Source organism: Barbus barbus, assembly GCF_936440315.1.
Source record: "Barbus barbus genome assembly, chromosome: 19".
Taxonomy (NCBI): domain Eukaryota; kingdom Metazoa; phylum Chordata; class Actinopteri; order Cypriniformes; family Cyprinidae; genus Barbus; species Barbus barbus.
The window spans coordinates 22,056,575-22,069,217 of NC_136747.1; the positions used below are offsets into that span (position 1 = coordinate 22,056,575).

A 12,643-nucleotide genomic window follows, 5' to 3' on the forward strand; every position below is an offset into this window, starting at 1 on the left:
TACCCATAGAGACGTAACACCTGAACTCCATCACACCTTTCAGTCATAGTCAATGCTGTTCTAAATACAGCAAGACCACCTACAGTGCCACCCTGTAGACGACACCTGGCTAAAAGAGGTCAAGTAGTAGAGTTAAACAAAACTCTGTAGTGTTCCTCTGAGCATGTAAACATGGCAGCATGTCAAACTGTGTTTTCTGACCTGTTGATACTGCAGGAGCTGCTGCTGCTGCTGGTACTGCTGATACTGTTGGACCTGCTGTAGGTGGTTCTGCTGCTGCAGTGTCAGCTGCTGCTGTGGTAAATAGTGGGTGGAGCCATCATAACCCTCTCCCGAAGCCCCGCCCGCCATGATATAAGAGCCAGCAGCGGGAGAAGCCATGCCCGAGGGCTCATTACTGATTGGCTCCCATGCATCAGAGGAGGAGAGACAGTAAAGGCCTTGAGAGACGTAGGTGTGAGGCCACACGTCTGCAGAGGAATGATGCAACGGCTGGTCTGAAGGACAGAGACAGGAACGAAGAAGAGACAGACGGAAGGTCATAAGGTGAAGTGCAGAATTCAAATGCAGATTGGAACCAAAGTGGTTTCTGGAAAAATAACTAGTCTATATTAGCGTCCACACCAATGAATGATAATGTTCTGTTTATCTTGAGTGCATTCTGCAGTTATGTCATCTGCCACTTTAAATGCTCAAGCCTTTTCAGGATGTATTCTGATTGGCTGTCAATATTTATAACATTCATCAGCTGGAAAAAAAATCGTTCTGAAAGTGATTCCATCGATAGCATTCCTCTGTTTTGTTATCAATTTAGTTGTGGTGTGGACTCAGCTATTCTTTTAAATTTTATTTATAAATTTTTTTTTTTTTTTTTACTATATATTTACCATTATCGGTACAGTTATCGTCCTTGGTGTGAATGGAACTTAAATCTGAAAAATTCTAAAATTCCTTTTTTATGTTCTACAGTGTATGCAAGTTGATATTCTAATTGTATATTTTTCCCAAGCACATTTTACCAATTCCAAACCACATCAATCTTAATAACTACTATTCGTTTTGTATTTAATCATTAAGTGATGAAGGCTGGAAGTGAAAAACTCCTTATATTCAGGTGTGCATAATTATTAGGCAGGTTTTCTTTTACAGATAAAAAACTCAGACTGAAAGTCAAAAATTATTAAAAGCCCATGAGAAGGATGCAAAACTTATGCAGTACTAGACTTTGCAAAGTTAAGGTACGACCATAGGACAGCGAAATGCAAAAAAAATAAAGGTGGAGAAGAAAAGACACATTAACTGCAAAAGATTTAAGAATTAGGTGTGAAACCAGCAGGAACCATTTAGTCTCCAGCGCCACCATTTTCCAGAAAGAAATGCTAACAAATGACCCTCACTTAAGAATCACATGCTGAAGTGTTGTAAAATACATGAAGACTGATTTTTATAGGCTTTATATACAGATAAGTTGAGAGTGACTCTTGAAGGACCAGTATCTCAACCTCTTTCAAGAATTTATCTTCCAGAATCTGGCAGTAATTTTTGAGAGTTCATTTTTAATCCATCTCCTATCCTGAAAAGTCTGTCAATGGGAGCTGAAACGTTTTGGTTACCAACATACTTCAAAATGTTCCTCAAATGAAAGAAAGCCATACAGGTGTGGAATGACATGAGGGTCAATAAATGGCAGATTTTTCCATTTGGGTGGATTATTGCTCTAAAAAGGTTTATGGTCATGGTTTTTCATCATTTAAATTCTCCACTACACAAAATCCTCATTATTTTGACATAATCAGGCCAAAGAGATGCTTTTGGTTTGGTGTTGCGCTGCAACCTAGCTTCAAACCAGGGCTTGTATAAGCTCTGATAGTTGAACCTCAGGAAAACTGCTGTTCTGCGATTCTCCCCCATCGCCTTTGGGCCTGCAGCTGTCACTGTGGCATCTCTGACACATCTCCACACAATAAATAAAGTGGTGGCAACGCGCTCTAGACCTGTCAAATGGTCTGGAAGGCACATCAGTCAAGGCTAGGTAAACAATATAAATCAAATCTGCAGAAATATCCAAGCGCTCACATCAGTGAAGCACAGAGGTGTGGTTATGAGACTCCTGTCCAAAGATGCAAACAGCAAGAGCAGCTGAATATTCAGAAGCTTTTGAGCTTCCCAGTCCAATAATTATGCGAGGATGTGTTTAAGAAGTATCTGCTTGTAATATCTGCTGAGCTGTGGATTAACAAAAGATCTAAAATCAAACAAAATGCAAAAACTTAGACGTAACATAACAGAAATCATAAATCACTCAAACAATGTCTTCATTCTGTTTTGGCATAAGGTGGTTGTTTGTGACCCTCACCTCTGCTGGTGATGCTCTCCTGGTTAACCTCACTGAGGTGAGCCACGCTGCCCTGGTTGGAGTCGGCACAGAGACTCTCTCCATCCATAGAGTTCCAGCCTAAGAGTGTGGCCTCAGAAATGGCTAACTGCTGCATAATGCCTGCAAAAAGCAGGATAACAATTCTGATAAATAAACATTTTAAATATATACAGATTCTTAGTGGGTGGCTCAATTAAACAGTTACCAACTCTTGTTTTGAAATATATATACAATACTGTTCAATAGTTTAGAGTCAGTTATTTTTTAAAGAAATAATTACTTTTGTTCAGAAAGGATGCATTAAATTGATCAAAACAGTAAAGTAACAGTAAAGGCATTTATAAATGTTACAAAAGGTACAAATAAATGCTGTTTTTTTTGTTTTCTATTCATCAAAGAATCGTGAAACAAAATTCACAAAAATATTTAGCAGCACAACTGTTTTCTACCTGACTCTACCGTGCGACTCCACCGGGCTATAGGACACCGGCAAAGGATATAATTATTGCTTTTTATTTTTTCCTTTATATGTTTACTATTGAAATGTTGTTGTTGTATGCATTTGTCAATTTTATTTAATTTCTGTATTTTCTTAAATGGGTGTGTATATAGTATTTACAGAGTGTTAACTTTTAGCTTTAGTTACTTTTTCTTATTTGTAAGTCGCTTTGGATAAAAGCGTCTGCTAAATGACGTAAAGTAAAGTAAAAGTAAAATATATTTAAAAAGATTTTTTAAATGGTAATATTTTACAATATTACAATTGTACTGTATTTTATTAATAAAAACAGCCTTGGTGAGTGTAAAATACTTTCTTAACATTAGCAAAATAAATCTTAGAGAGAGAAAAAATTGGGGGGAAAACATAATAAATTGTAAGAAAGGTCTTTGTGGTAAAGAAAAATATATTATTATTTATTATGTAAAATTGCACATTATTAGTCCCTATAAAAAATTGAATCAAATACATGTTAAAAAAGCCCACAAAAATGTATAATATATACAGTATACATTTTTGTCTTGTCTGTAAAAATGTTGCATGAGACATGAGAGCAAAATTACATGAGACATGAGAGCTTACGAATAAACCCCAAATATACTGTTTTATTACTATTCAGTTTATAAGTTTTATTATTACTGAAAAAAATATATTTTCAGGTACAGCTCACCTTAGTAAAATGTCAAAATGTCCTTTAACACTATAACATTTCAACTTAATACATTGTTTCCACCCCGTACCACAACTAAATGTGAAAAAGGAGGATGACATTTGTGTCTGGTGACTTTACCATATACATTTTCCAATCATCTCAATGTCTTCAGTCAATCATCTCACCCGCTGCCATTCGTGCCTCTTTTTCTCCATCACTCAGGTCACTATAGGCATCATTTTCAATCCGTCTCTCCCTCTCGCGGTTCAGATTGAAGCGTCCCGCTCCCCCTTCTGGCCCTGCGGATGGTTGACCCCAGCTCTGCCACTCAATCATGTGGGCCACACGACCCTGAGCCATGGCAGTGGGCTTGGTCACTTTGTCCTTCATTGATCTGGTTACACCTAAACAGAAAGAAACACAAGTCAGAACCTGTACAGACCCTACATGGAGCTACAGAAAAGGGCAAAATGAAAGTAGCCAGGCAGTGCATTATGGGATTTTGTTTAATCACGTTACTACAGTAAACTACTGCAAGGCTCTGTGGATGATAACAACTGAATGAGTGATTATGAATGAGCTACAGTCTGTTGATTTGATCAATCGCTGTGCGAGCGGTGAGAGAGATGCGATTGGTTGACCATCTTTACAAATACATTATTCAAGAGAGTAATGAATTACACCAGATTCATAAGCTTTTATGTACGCATGAATAATTAGAGCCGAATGTTTAAACATTTCCTTTAAACAAAATGGCTCATTAGCATGCAAATATCTCATTTGAATGAGAGACGCATTCGTTTAAAATGTAAGGCTCTGAATGCAAAAGAGAGCTAAAAACAAGGTAGTTTGATGTTAACCTCATCGACGGTTGTGTGATTTTTCTCGAGGCTGCTGACAATGATAAAAGCCCCATCTGATGAAGTGACTGCTCTCTTTAAATACTTTGATAAATCACCTCCGTTTGTTCCAGGGGAAAAACAATCTAAAGGTATCACTTGAGCACTTCACCCCATTTTCAAGCATTTAAGAAAAACAAGAGAAATACAAAAGATACAGGACATTAAATCGAGAGATATTCAAATACCTACGTTTCCAGAAACCTCTTGTGACAATGAGTAGTATCCATAAAAAAAACGACACCACAACACACTCTTGACCAATAGTTTACTTCACAAAAGAGCACTTCACTTCACAAAACCACAAAACACACTATACACAGGTGGCGTCACACCAAAAGACTACGTTTCCCAGCAGCAAGCTTGTGGAGATGGATAGCGCACTTACGTCAGCCGTTTTTTGTGAACTCTTGTTGGGTCTGACTGGGGATTTCATCAATGGCTAAAGAGGCCATTGACATGCACTAATTAATGGAGGAGGCAGGTGGTGAAACTGGAAAGGGAGGGGGACCCACAGGGGCAGCCATGTTGGCTCCAATCGCCATCTCCTCCTCTGGAGCCAACATGGGGTTGGTTACCAGCTACCAGGACAGACACACACCTGACACACCTGTCAGAGAGGACTTAGCCAGAGCCCCAATCCCATAGCTGTTGGAGTTCCCCTTCAGACGGGGCAAAATGGAGGTGGTGTCCTCCATGGACAGCTGGCGAAAGAAAGAAAGAAAGAAAGAAAGAAAGAAAGAAAGAAAGAAAGAAAGAAAGAAAGAAAGAAAGAAAGAAAGAGGGAAGTAGGAGTAAAAATCAATTAAAGCAATAAGCCACAAAAATCACTGTAATACAGTGCCTCATCTGGCTTATTACTTTCATTATGCACCGGCAATGGCAATGATAAAGTACACCAAGGCTCAATGAATAACTACATTTATTAATAATAATTGGCAATAAACAATCCTTCCGCCAAGTAATATAGTTCATTAGCCTAATTGTTGACTTTTTACTGTTGTTGTAGCAAATTAAACTAAAAGCACATTAAAATGATAGTTAAAAAATTAAAATTCTGTCATCATTTAGCTACTCATCAAGTCTTAATTTGTTCACTCCTAATGAAAATGAGGATTGGAGAGGTCAAGCTTGAAAATTACAAAAAATTAACCATGAACATGGTTCATTCAACAATATTCTGAATCTTCTAAAGCAATTCAGTAACTTTAAATAGTAAACAGAAATTTTGTTAGTCATGATTCACTGAAAATATTCACTCTATTTATCATTTGAGTTCATTAGAAAAGTAGTGAAGGCCAATTCATAACCCAATCATTCTTTTGAGGATTTTAAATAAATCATATGATTCAGTTCACAAGGGCTATCATGATTTTAAAAATCATCGACTGCAGTTTGCCGTGTCAAGTAAGGTTCCGGTGTATAGTGTTGCTTTCGTTAACGAAAATTGTAACTAAATATCGTCGTTAACGAACCTTTATCACGTGACGAAAACGAGACGCAACGTAAATGCTGGTCATGTGACGATGACGATAATTAAATATATAATGCAATATTGTTGACGGATAAAAATGAGACTAAATGTGTTTTGCAAAATAAAAACTATGCTAAAATGTCTCTTCATTTTCGTTGACTAAAACGAGACTAAACGAAATGTTATAACGTTATTTCGTCTCGTTTAGTCGCGTTATTATTATTATTATTATTTTGCAGTATTTCTGTTTCCTGTGTCTCTTCTGGAGCTGCATCAGGTCGCACTGCGCAGACGCAGGCCTCATCACTTCCTCAAGCCCCACTCGCGCCATTATTTAGAAGACGACAACAAATATGTTAACGTGTTTGGTTGGTAAAATAAATGTTGTAAATTCAAATCAGAGTGTCTTCCGTGTCTGGAATGGATGTATTCTTGAGTCTATAAGGTAACAATAATATAATAAGATAACCTTGTTTGAAATGGGTTTGGCTAAGAGAAAATGTTGGTTTTGTCTATACTACTAGCGCAGCGTCAGGGGAAGCAGGGCCTTCTCTGCTGGCCCTATAAAAAACTAAATTGTGTGAAAAATGTTTTTATTTATTATTTAAGTATCATTTTCATTTGTGTAATGTCCACTAAATTGCCTATGATTAGTTTAGTTGAGGTTGAACTGGAATATCCTACATAAAAAAAGTCAGAGGCCAGCACTACAGATAGTGCTACCCTTTTGTTGAAAGACGTCACATCTGATTTGTTACAAGCATTAGTGACAGAATCATTAGCCAATCAAATTTTGACTTTCAATGACAGCCCGCCCTCTGGGTCCAGCTACGTGCCCAGTGCTACCCCCAGCGTTAGACCGCCCCTTTAATCAGGGATTTCTAAGGTATGAACATGAAAGTAAACGAAAAGAAAATGACAGCTGCAGTCATCGGCGCCTACACCAGATCTTGTTCCTGATCTACTAAAATCGTCTTTTTCAAGGCGCTCTTTTGCAGACAAAAGAGAATAACTGAGAAAGGAAGACCTACACCCAAAGAGAATTCGCTAACAAAGGCCAGCAAAGGTTTTATGCGCCATTTCAACGATTGCAACTATGCGTGCTATCAGTGGCTAACAGCTAGCACAGAGCACAAGTTATTTTGTTGGCTGTGTTTACTTTTAAATCCGAGTAAAGTGGCATGGAATGACAGACCCATGGACTTTATTTACAAGTGACAGGTGAGTGCTTTATTATTTGATGAGTATTGTATCATGCACATTGTTATGGAGGTGTAGGTGGTGTGTTGATAATACTGTGGTGTGGTGTGTGGATGTCCAGAGTTTGTACAGTTTTGCTGCTTTGGGTGCGTCGTCATTTTAGAGTGACATGACTGTGCATAGTGACATGACCTGTGTATTGGCGGATTACTTTTACTGACCATGTAGGGAAATTTACTCTGCATTTAACCCACCCCAATCTAGCCTACTATTAAAATAGTTGATCAGCCGTCATTGTTTGTTGAGAGCCTGTGTGCAGCATAATATGTGCATTATATGCATATAGCTGTGTTAGCTGTAACAGAGATGTGTAAGATGTTTACAGTTGAAGTTGAAGTTGAGCTTTATTGTCATTCCGCTACATGTGGGGACATACAGTGGAACGAAATGTCGTGCCTCGCAGGACCACGGTGCTACATAAATACAGACAAACAACAATGAAGTAAAAAACACTATAAACCTATACACAACTAACCTTGCTTACTGAAGGCCCTGACTAAAACCCCACAGTATGCCACTGCTACTAGGTACTTATACTATATTGACTGGGTTAAATAGAATTACTAAAAAGAGACTAAAATGCCATTTTCATTGACTAAAACTAGACTAAATGTCATCAGTTTTCGTCGACTAAAACTAGACGAAAATAGTCATGGATAATTCTGACTAAAATAAGACTAAAATGCTCAGACTTTTAGTTGACTGAAACTTGACTAGACTAAAAAGAGTATGAACGTGACTAAAACGAATAAAAACTAAAATGACAGCTTCACACAAAGACTAGACTAAAACTAAAACACTACCGCCAAAAACAACACTACCGGTGTAGTGCCAAATTCTGACCCGCGCCAGATTATTTCCCCCTAGTATTGGTAGGTTTAGGGTTAAGTGTGGGGGAGGGGTTAGGATTATGGCTGGGGTTAGGATTAGGCAATCAGGTAGCAATTTCAACAAAGGGGGTAATAATTTGGCAGGGAGTCAAAAATGGGCACAACACTGGTAAAATACCAGAATTGAAACATTCCATGTTGGACAAGAACCTTTTTCTAAAAGGCTACATGATATTTTAAACCAATTTAAAAATCATAATAAAGCTTAATGTTATTGTGAATTCACAAACACTACGATTCATTTAAATAAATATATGAAATGCACTTTAATTATTTGCATGCCTGTAGGTTATACGTACATGAGTGTCAGCGGCTCCATTCACAGTAAATGCTGCTCCACACGAACGGTTATGATTTACATGTGTGGAGTGTCTCACTGCATATTGCTGTGTTTGGATTTATTATAACGTTCATCTGGGAACGCAACATGCACCATTTCATCAGATTTGTAAGGTAAATCGCAGAAGAATACATCATTATCTTTCTCAATATGGCAACTTAACGGTTCGTTGTAATTTAATAAGTTCAACATAATTGCTCAAACCTCACACTGAGTTTGTATTTGAAAAACGTGTTTTACCGCAGTTTCGGACCGTGTCCCAAAAGACATTTGCAGCCAATCAGGAGTAAGGGGGTGTGTCTTGTATAGAGAGAAGAGAGCTCTCAATTTGAGTGCACAGGACAGATTTTAGCAGATTGACTATTGATAGAAAGATTAAAAAGAGGAAAATATCGTAAGAACAAAACATTAAATAGAAGGGTTTCGATCAGGCAAGAGGTAGGACCCGTAAAAACCAGAGTTGCTTTCCAGCGGTGGAGAGAAACTCAAGGGCTCGAATCGGACGACGAGGTTGCGTTGTTTCTGCTTGATATGTGAATAATGTTGATTTTGCATTGTTTCACAACTTGTTTGAATATTCTGTGTGTCATCTTCGCTTGTTTCTGCGATCGTCGTTATGCCAGGGTTGTGTTCATACTGTGGGGCGGAGATTTCAAAATAGGGCTGAGATCCTGTTGGGGTATGGGCGTGTTTCTTTTGGTGCCGTCAAATATCAACATCGTCTGGCAAAAATCGCTTAGTGCACCTTTAAGTAATTTGTATGGCTATTGTTTGCTTAGGTCAATTTGTATTACAGCACAAAAAAAAGTATTATAATTATCTGATTACTTAATCAGAATAATCGACCGATTACGAAAATTACAAAAATAATCATTAGTGACAGCCCTAGTTCACAATAATTTGGTCACAAGGTTGACAACTTTTTTGTCTTAACAATTTTGTATTACATGCAAAACATTATGGTGGTTTTAAAAGCTTGAAAGCTCAAGTCTTCACTCACTGTAATTGTAAGCGAGAAAAAAACAAGTAGGCCTACATCAGAGGTCACCTAATTTGTTCCTGGAGGGCCAGTGTCCCGTAGAGTTTAGCTCCAACCCTAATCAAAAACCAGCTAATCAAGGCCTTGCTTGGTATACTTGAAACTTCAAGGCATGTTTTTTGAGGCAAGTTGGAGTTAATCTCTGCAGGACACCGGCCCTCCAGGACTGAGTGTGGTGACCCTGGCCTACATGATTCAAATGTGCTCCTTTTGTATTCCATTAAAGAAAGAAAATTAAAATAAAGATTGAAAGATTTGTCGGAAGCTTAGTGATGGTGACATTGACATTGTACAACTGCTGTGTAGTTCCATTAGCCTAATGACTTCTGGTCATTGTATTTCAGAATTCATTAAATCTTGATGACAAAATTGTATGAATGAGTTTTGTTATTGTTAGCTAAAACTATTCAAAATATTTTTTGTAATTGAAAAATAAAATATATATATATATATATATATATATATATATATATATATATATATATATATATATATATATATATATATATATATATGAAAAAATTTAACTTAAAATACGTAAATGAAAATTAGAACTGAACTCAACTAAATTAAAATAAGTTGAAGAATAAAAATAAATTAAAGCTAAATAGAAAACCAAAACCTAATGAAAAATAAAAGTAAAACCTAATAAAAATTACAAAAGCGCATAATAAAATTACAAACACTTAAACTAAAATTACAATTTAAATAAAAAAAAACTTGACAATAAAAGTTAATTGAAAATATGAATAAATAATAGTAAAAACAACATGCTAAAACATCACTGACAAGAATCATAAACTTTTGCTGTATTAACTGTCCTTTTTTCATTTTGAGATGAGAGCAGATGTCACTAACTCCATGTCATCCACATTGTGTTATCATCTCTCACATCCACTGCCACCTAAGTCACAAAAACAGGCCAAATCTCAGATAACATGACGTGGCCTATCAAAGACAGCTGGCGACCAGCTCAAACCCCCCCCAGAGAAAACTGCCAATGATGAAACACGGAGTCATGGCAGATATTTATGGTGAGTCTTATGTTCATACAAACCTTTCTGTACATTGACATCTCCAGTAACGTTACTACATTTACCTTCCCAACATTACCATTGTACAATACTGATCAAATGTTTGGAATAATTACATATATTTTTTATGTTTAATGTTTAAAGTGGTATCTTGCTTACCAAGGCTGCATTTATTTGATTAAAAACCATAATATTGTGAAATATTATTACAATTTAAAATAATTGTTTCAGCTAAGTTTAAAGCTACATTTTTGGAAGTCATTACTCCATTTTCCAGTGTCACATGATCCTTCAGAAATCATATTGGACAATAGTACTGTTTTTACCATATTTTTGTTCAAATAAATGCAGCCTTGGTGAGCATAAGAGATTTCTTTCAAAAACATTATAAAATCTTAATTATTCCAAATGTTTAAACTTTATCTGTCATAAGATGCTGTCTGTGTTTTTTGAGCATTTGTTATTTTGCTGGATACCCCCAGAGAGTAATATGAAGGAGAAAACAGATGTTCGTATCATTTAAAAACATAAATATCACAAAACAGAGACGTAAAACAAGAGAGGCAGAAAGTATGAAGGGCATGAGGTCAATACCAGACTTACATTGATTCCTTCCCATGAAAACTCGGCACGTCCATGCTAGAAGCAAAGCAGATAAGTTGAAGAATAGATGGGAAAAATACAGTGAAAGAGAAGGAAAGGCATGATTTCAGTTAGCAGGGAACAGCAGAAGGCGAAACAAGCCAAGTACAGAACACTAGATCTGGAAGAACAACAGATAAACAGAAAGCAGGAGAAGGAGGTGAGGCTGTTCATCTGTTATGAACTTTTGTGCAAACCAAGATATATCTTTGTACGCACCCTTGTTGTGTTATACAGATAATTTGCTAATATGGTGTAAAATATTCATGAATGAAGTACCACCTATAGTGTATCCGTGTTGATGTCTGCCTTAGAAGTCTCTACACTGGATGAGGACAGCAGCAAGAGGAGATGGAGGCGACTTTGATGAGTAGCTGTGGAGTAAGTAATCCTAGCCAACCCAAACATACACACAGCAAGCGATCGATCGCATTTACATCGCACCCAGCGCAGCGAGACAAACACTGGTGCCAGTACGAACAGCAGCAGCCGCTCATTGTTCATTAAAAGGGAGTGATCAATGTGAAAGGTCAAATGGAGGTCAGTGTCAGAAAGGCGTTGGTGTGGGCCAAATGTCGGCCCCTTAGAAACTCTGGACAGACCATAGGCACGGTTGGACGGTTCGGGGGTCGATCGATTTGTTTCCCACCATCTTAGTCTTAATGGCCGCTTCTGTTACATAAATGTGGAGCTGGCTCCTAAAAATACATTTTTGAGGCTGGCTTGCAATTACGGCAGCCACCTACAACATTTCTGTGAGGGGCAAAAGCAGCTAGTTTCAAATTAAAAACATAGAATTAGTTTTCTTCTCCACGCAGTGATGAGGTAATTGATGTTTTTGCCACAGACTCTAAGGTGGAACGTTGTGTAAAGAACATTTCGGATGGGATTTGTTTTCAAAACAACTGTTAAGTTACAATTATTAACAGAGGATGGCTGTAATTTAATGTATTAATGAGAAGGATTGGGATCTTTGTATTTTTTTTTTTTTCTTTTTCTTTTTGGTTTTACTAAAATGTGTCTGCATGGGCGTTACGCAAGGTCCCCAACTCAGTCCTGGAGGGCCAGTGTCCTGCAGAGTTTAGCTCCAACCCCATTATTGATTATTGATTTTACACATTTTTCATCAGATGCCAGCAATATTTAAAGTATTAGTTCTCAAGTCAAGTGTCACAAAACTAATACAAAAGAACAAAACTATAAATGTGATATGGTTGAAAAGTTATGTAAATAATTAAGAGATGCTGATACTATAATGAGCACTTTTATCAGTCACTTTTCTGATTGATTTTATTCAGTTATTAAATCAGATGAGATTCTAGAAATACTTGAACTGGTATTTCACAATGCAAGCATAAATAAACAACTATATATGTAACATAATTAAAATTCTATTTAAATAACTGAGGCGCTGCTACTAGCACTTCAGTCAGTCCATGGTTGATTTGTGTAATACTTGTAACTGTTATTTCACAAAGACAGTTGTCAAAAAGGTCTAAAGTAAAATTTAGTTACAGCTTAGTTATCAAATGAAGGT

General features: G+C 37.0%; 1 protein-coding gene across 2 annotated transcripts in view; it reads right to left on the minus strand.

Annotated features, from left to right (window-relative positions):
* The window catches only part of LOC306884977 (uncharacterized protein), a 29,730-nt gene that overhangs the window by 5,980 nt on the left and 11,107 nt on the right, over positions 1–12,643 (minus strand). The window contains exons 3-7 of one of the 2 annotated variants that reach the window (XM_079441258.1): positions 11,068–11,103; positions 5,029–5,131; positions 3,714–3,932; positions 2,357–2,497; positions 202–497 (exon numbers count right to left, since the gene is read on the minus strand). In XM_079441258.1, coding sequence (XP_079297384.1) covers positions 202–497; positions 2,357–2,497; positions 3,714–3,932; positions 5,029–5,131; positions 11,068–11,103 — 795 coding nt within the window. The remainder of the gene's footprint in view (positions 1–201; positions 498–2,356; positions 2,498–3,713; positions 3,933–5,028; positions 5,132–11,067; positions 11,104–12,643) is intronic. The other variant, XM_079441259.1, reaches the window with a different exon arrangement.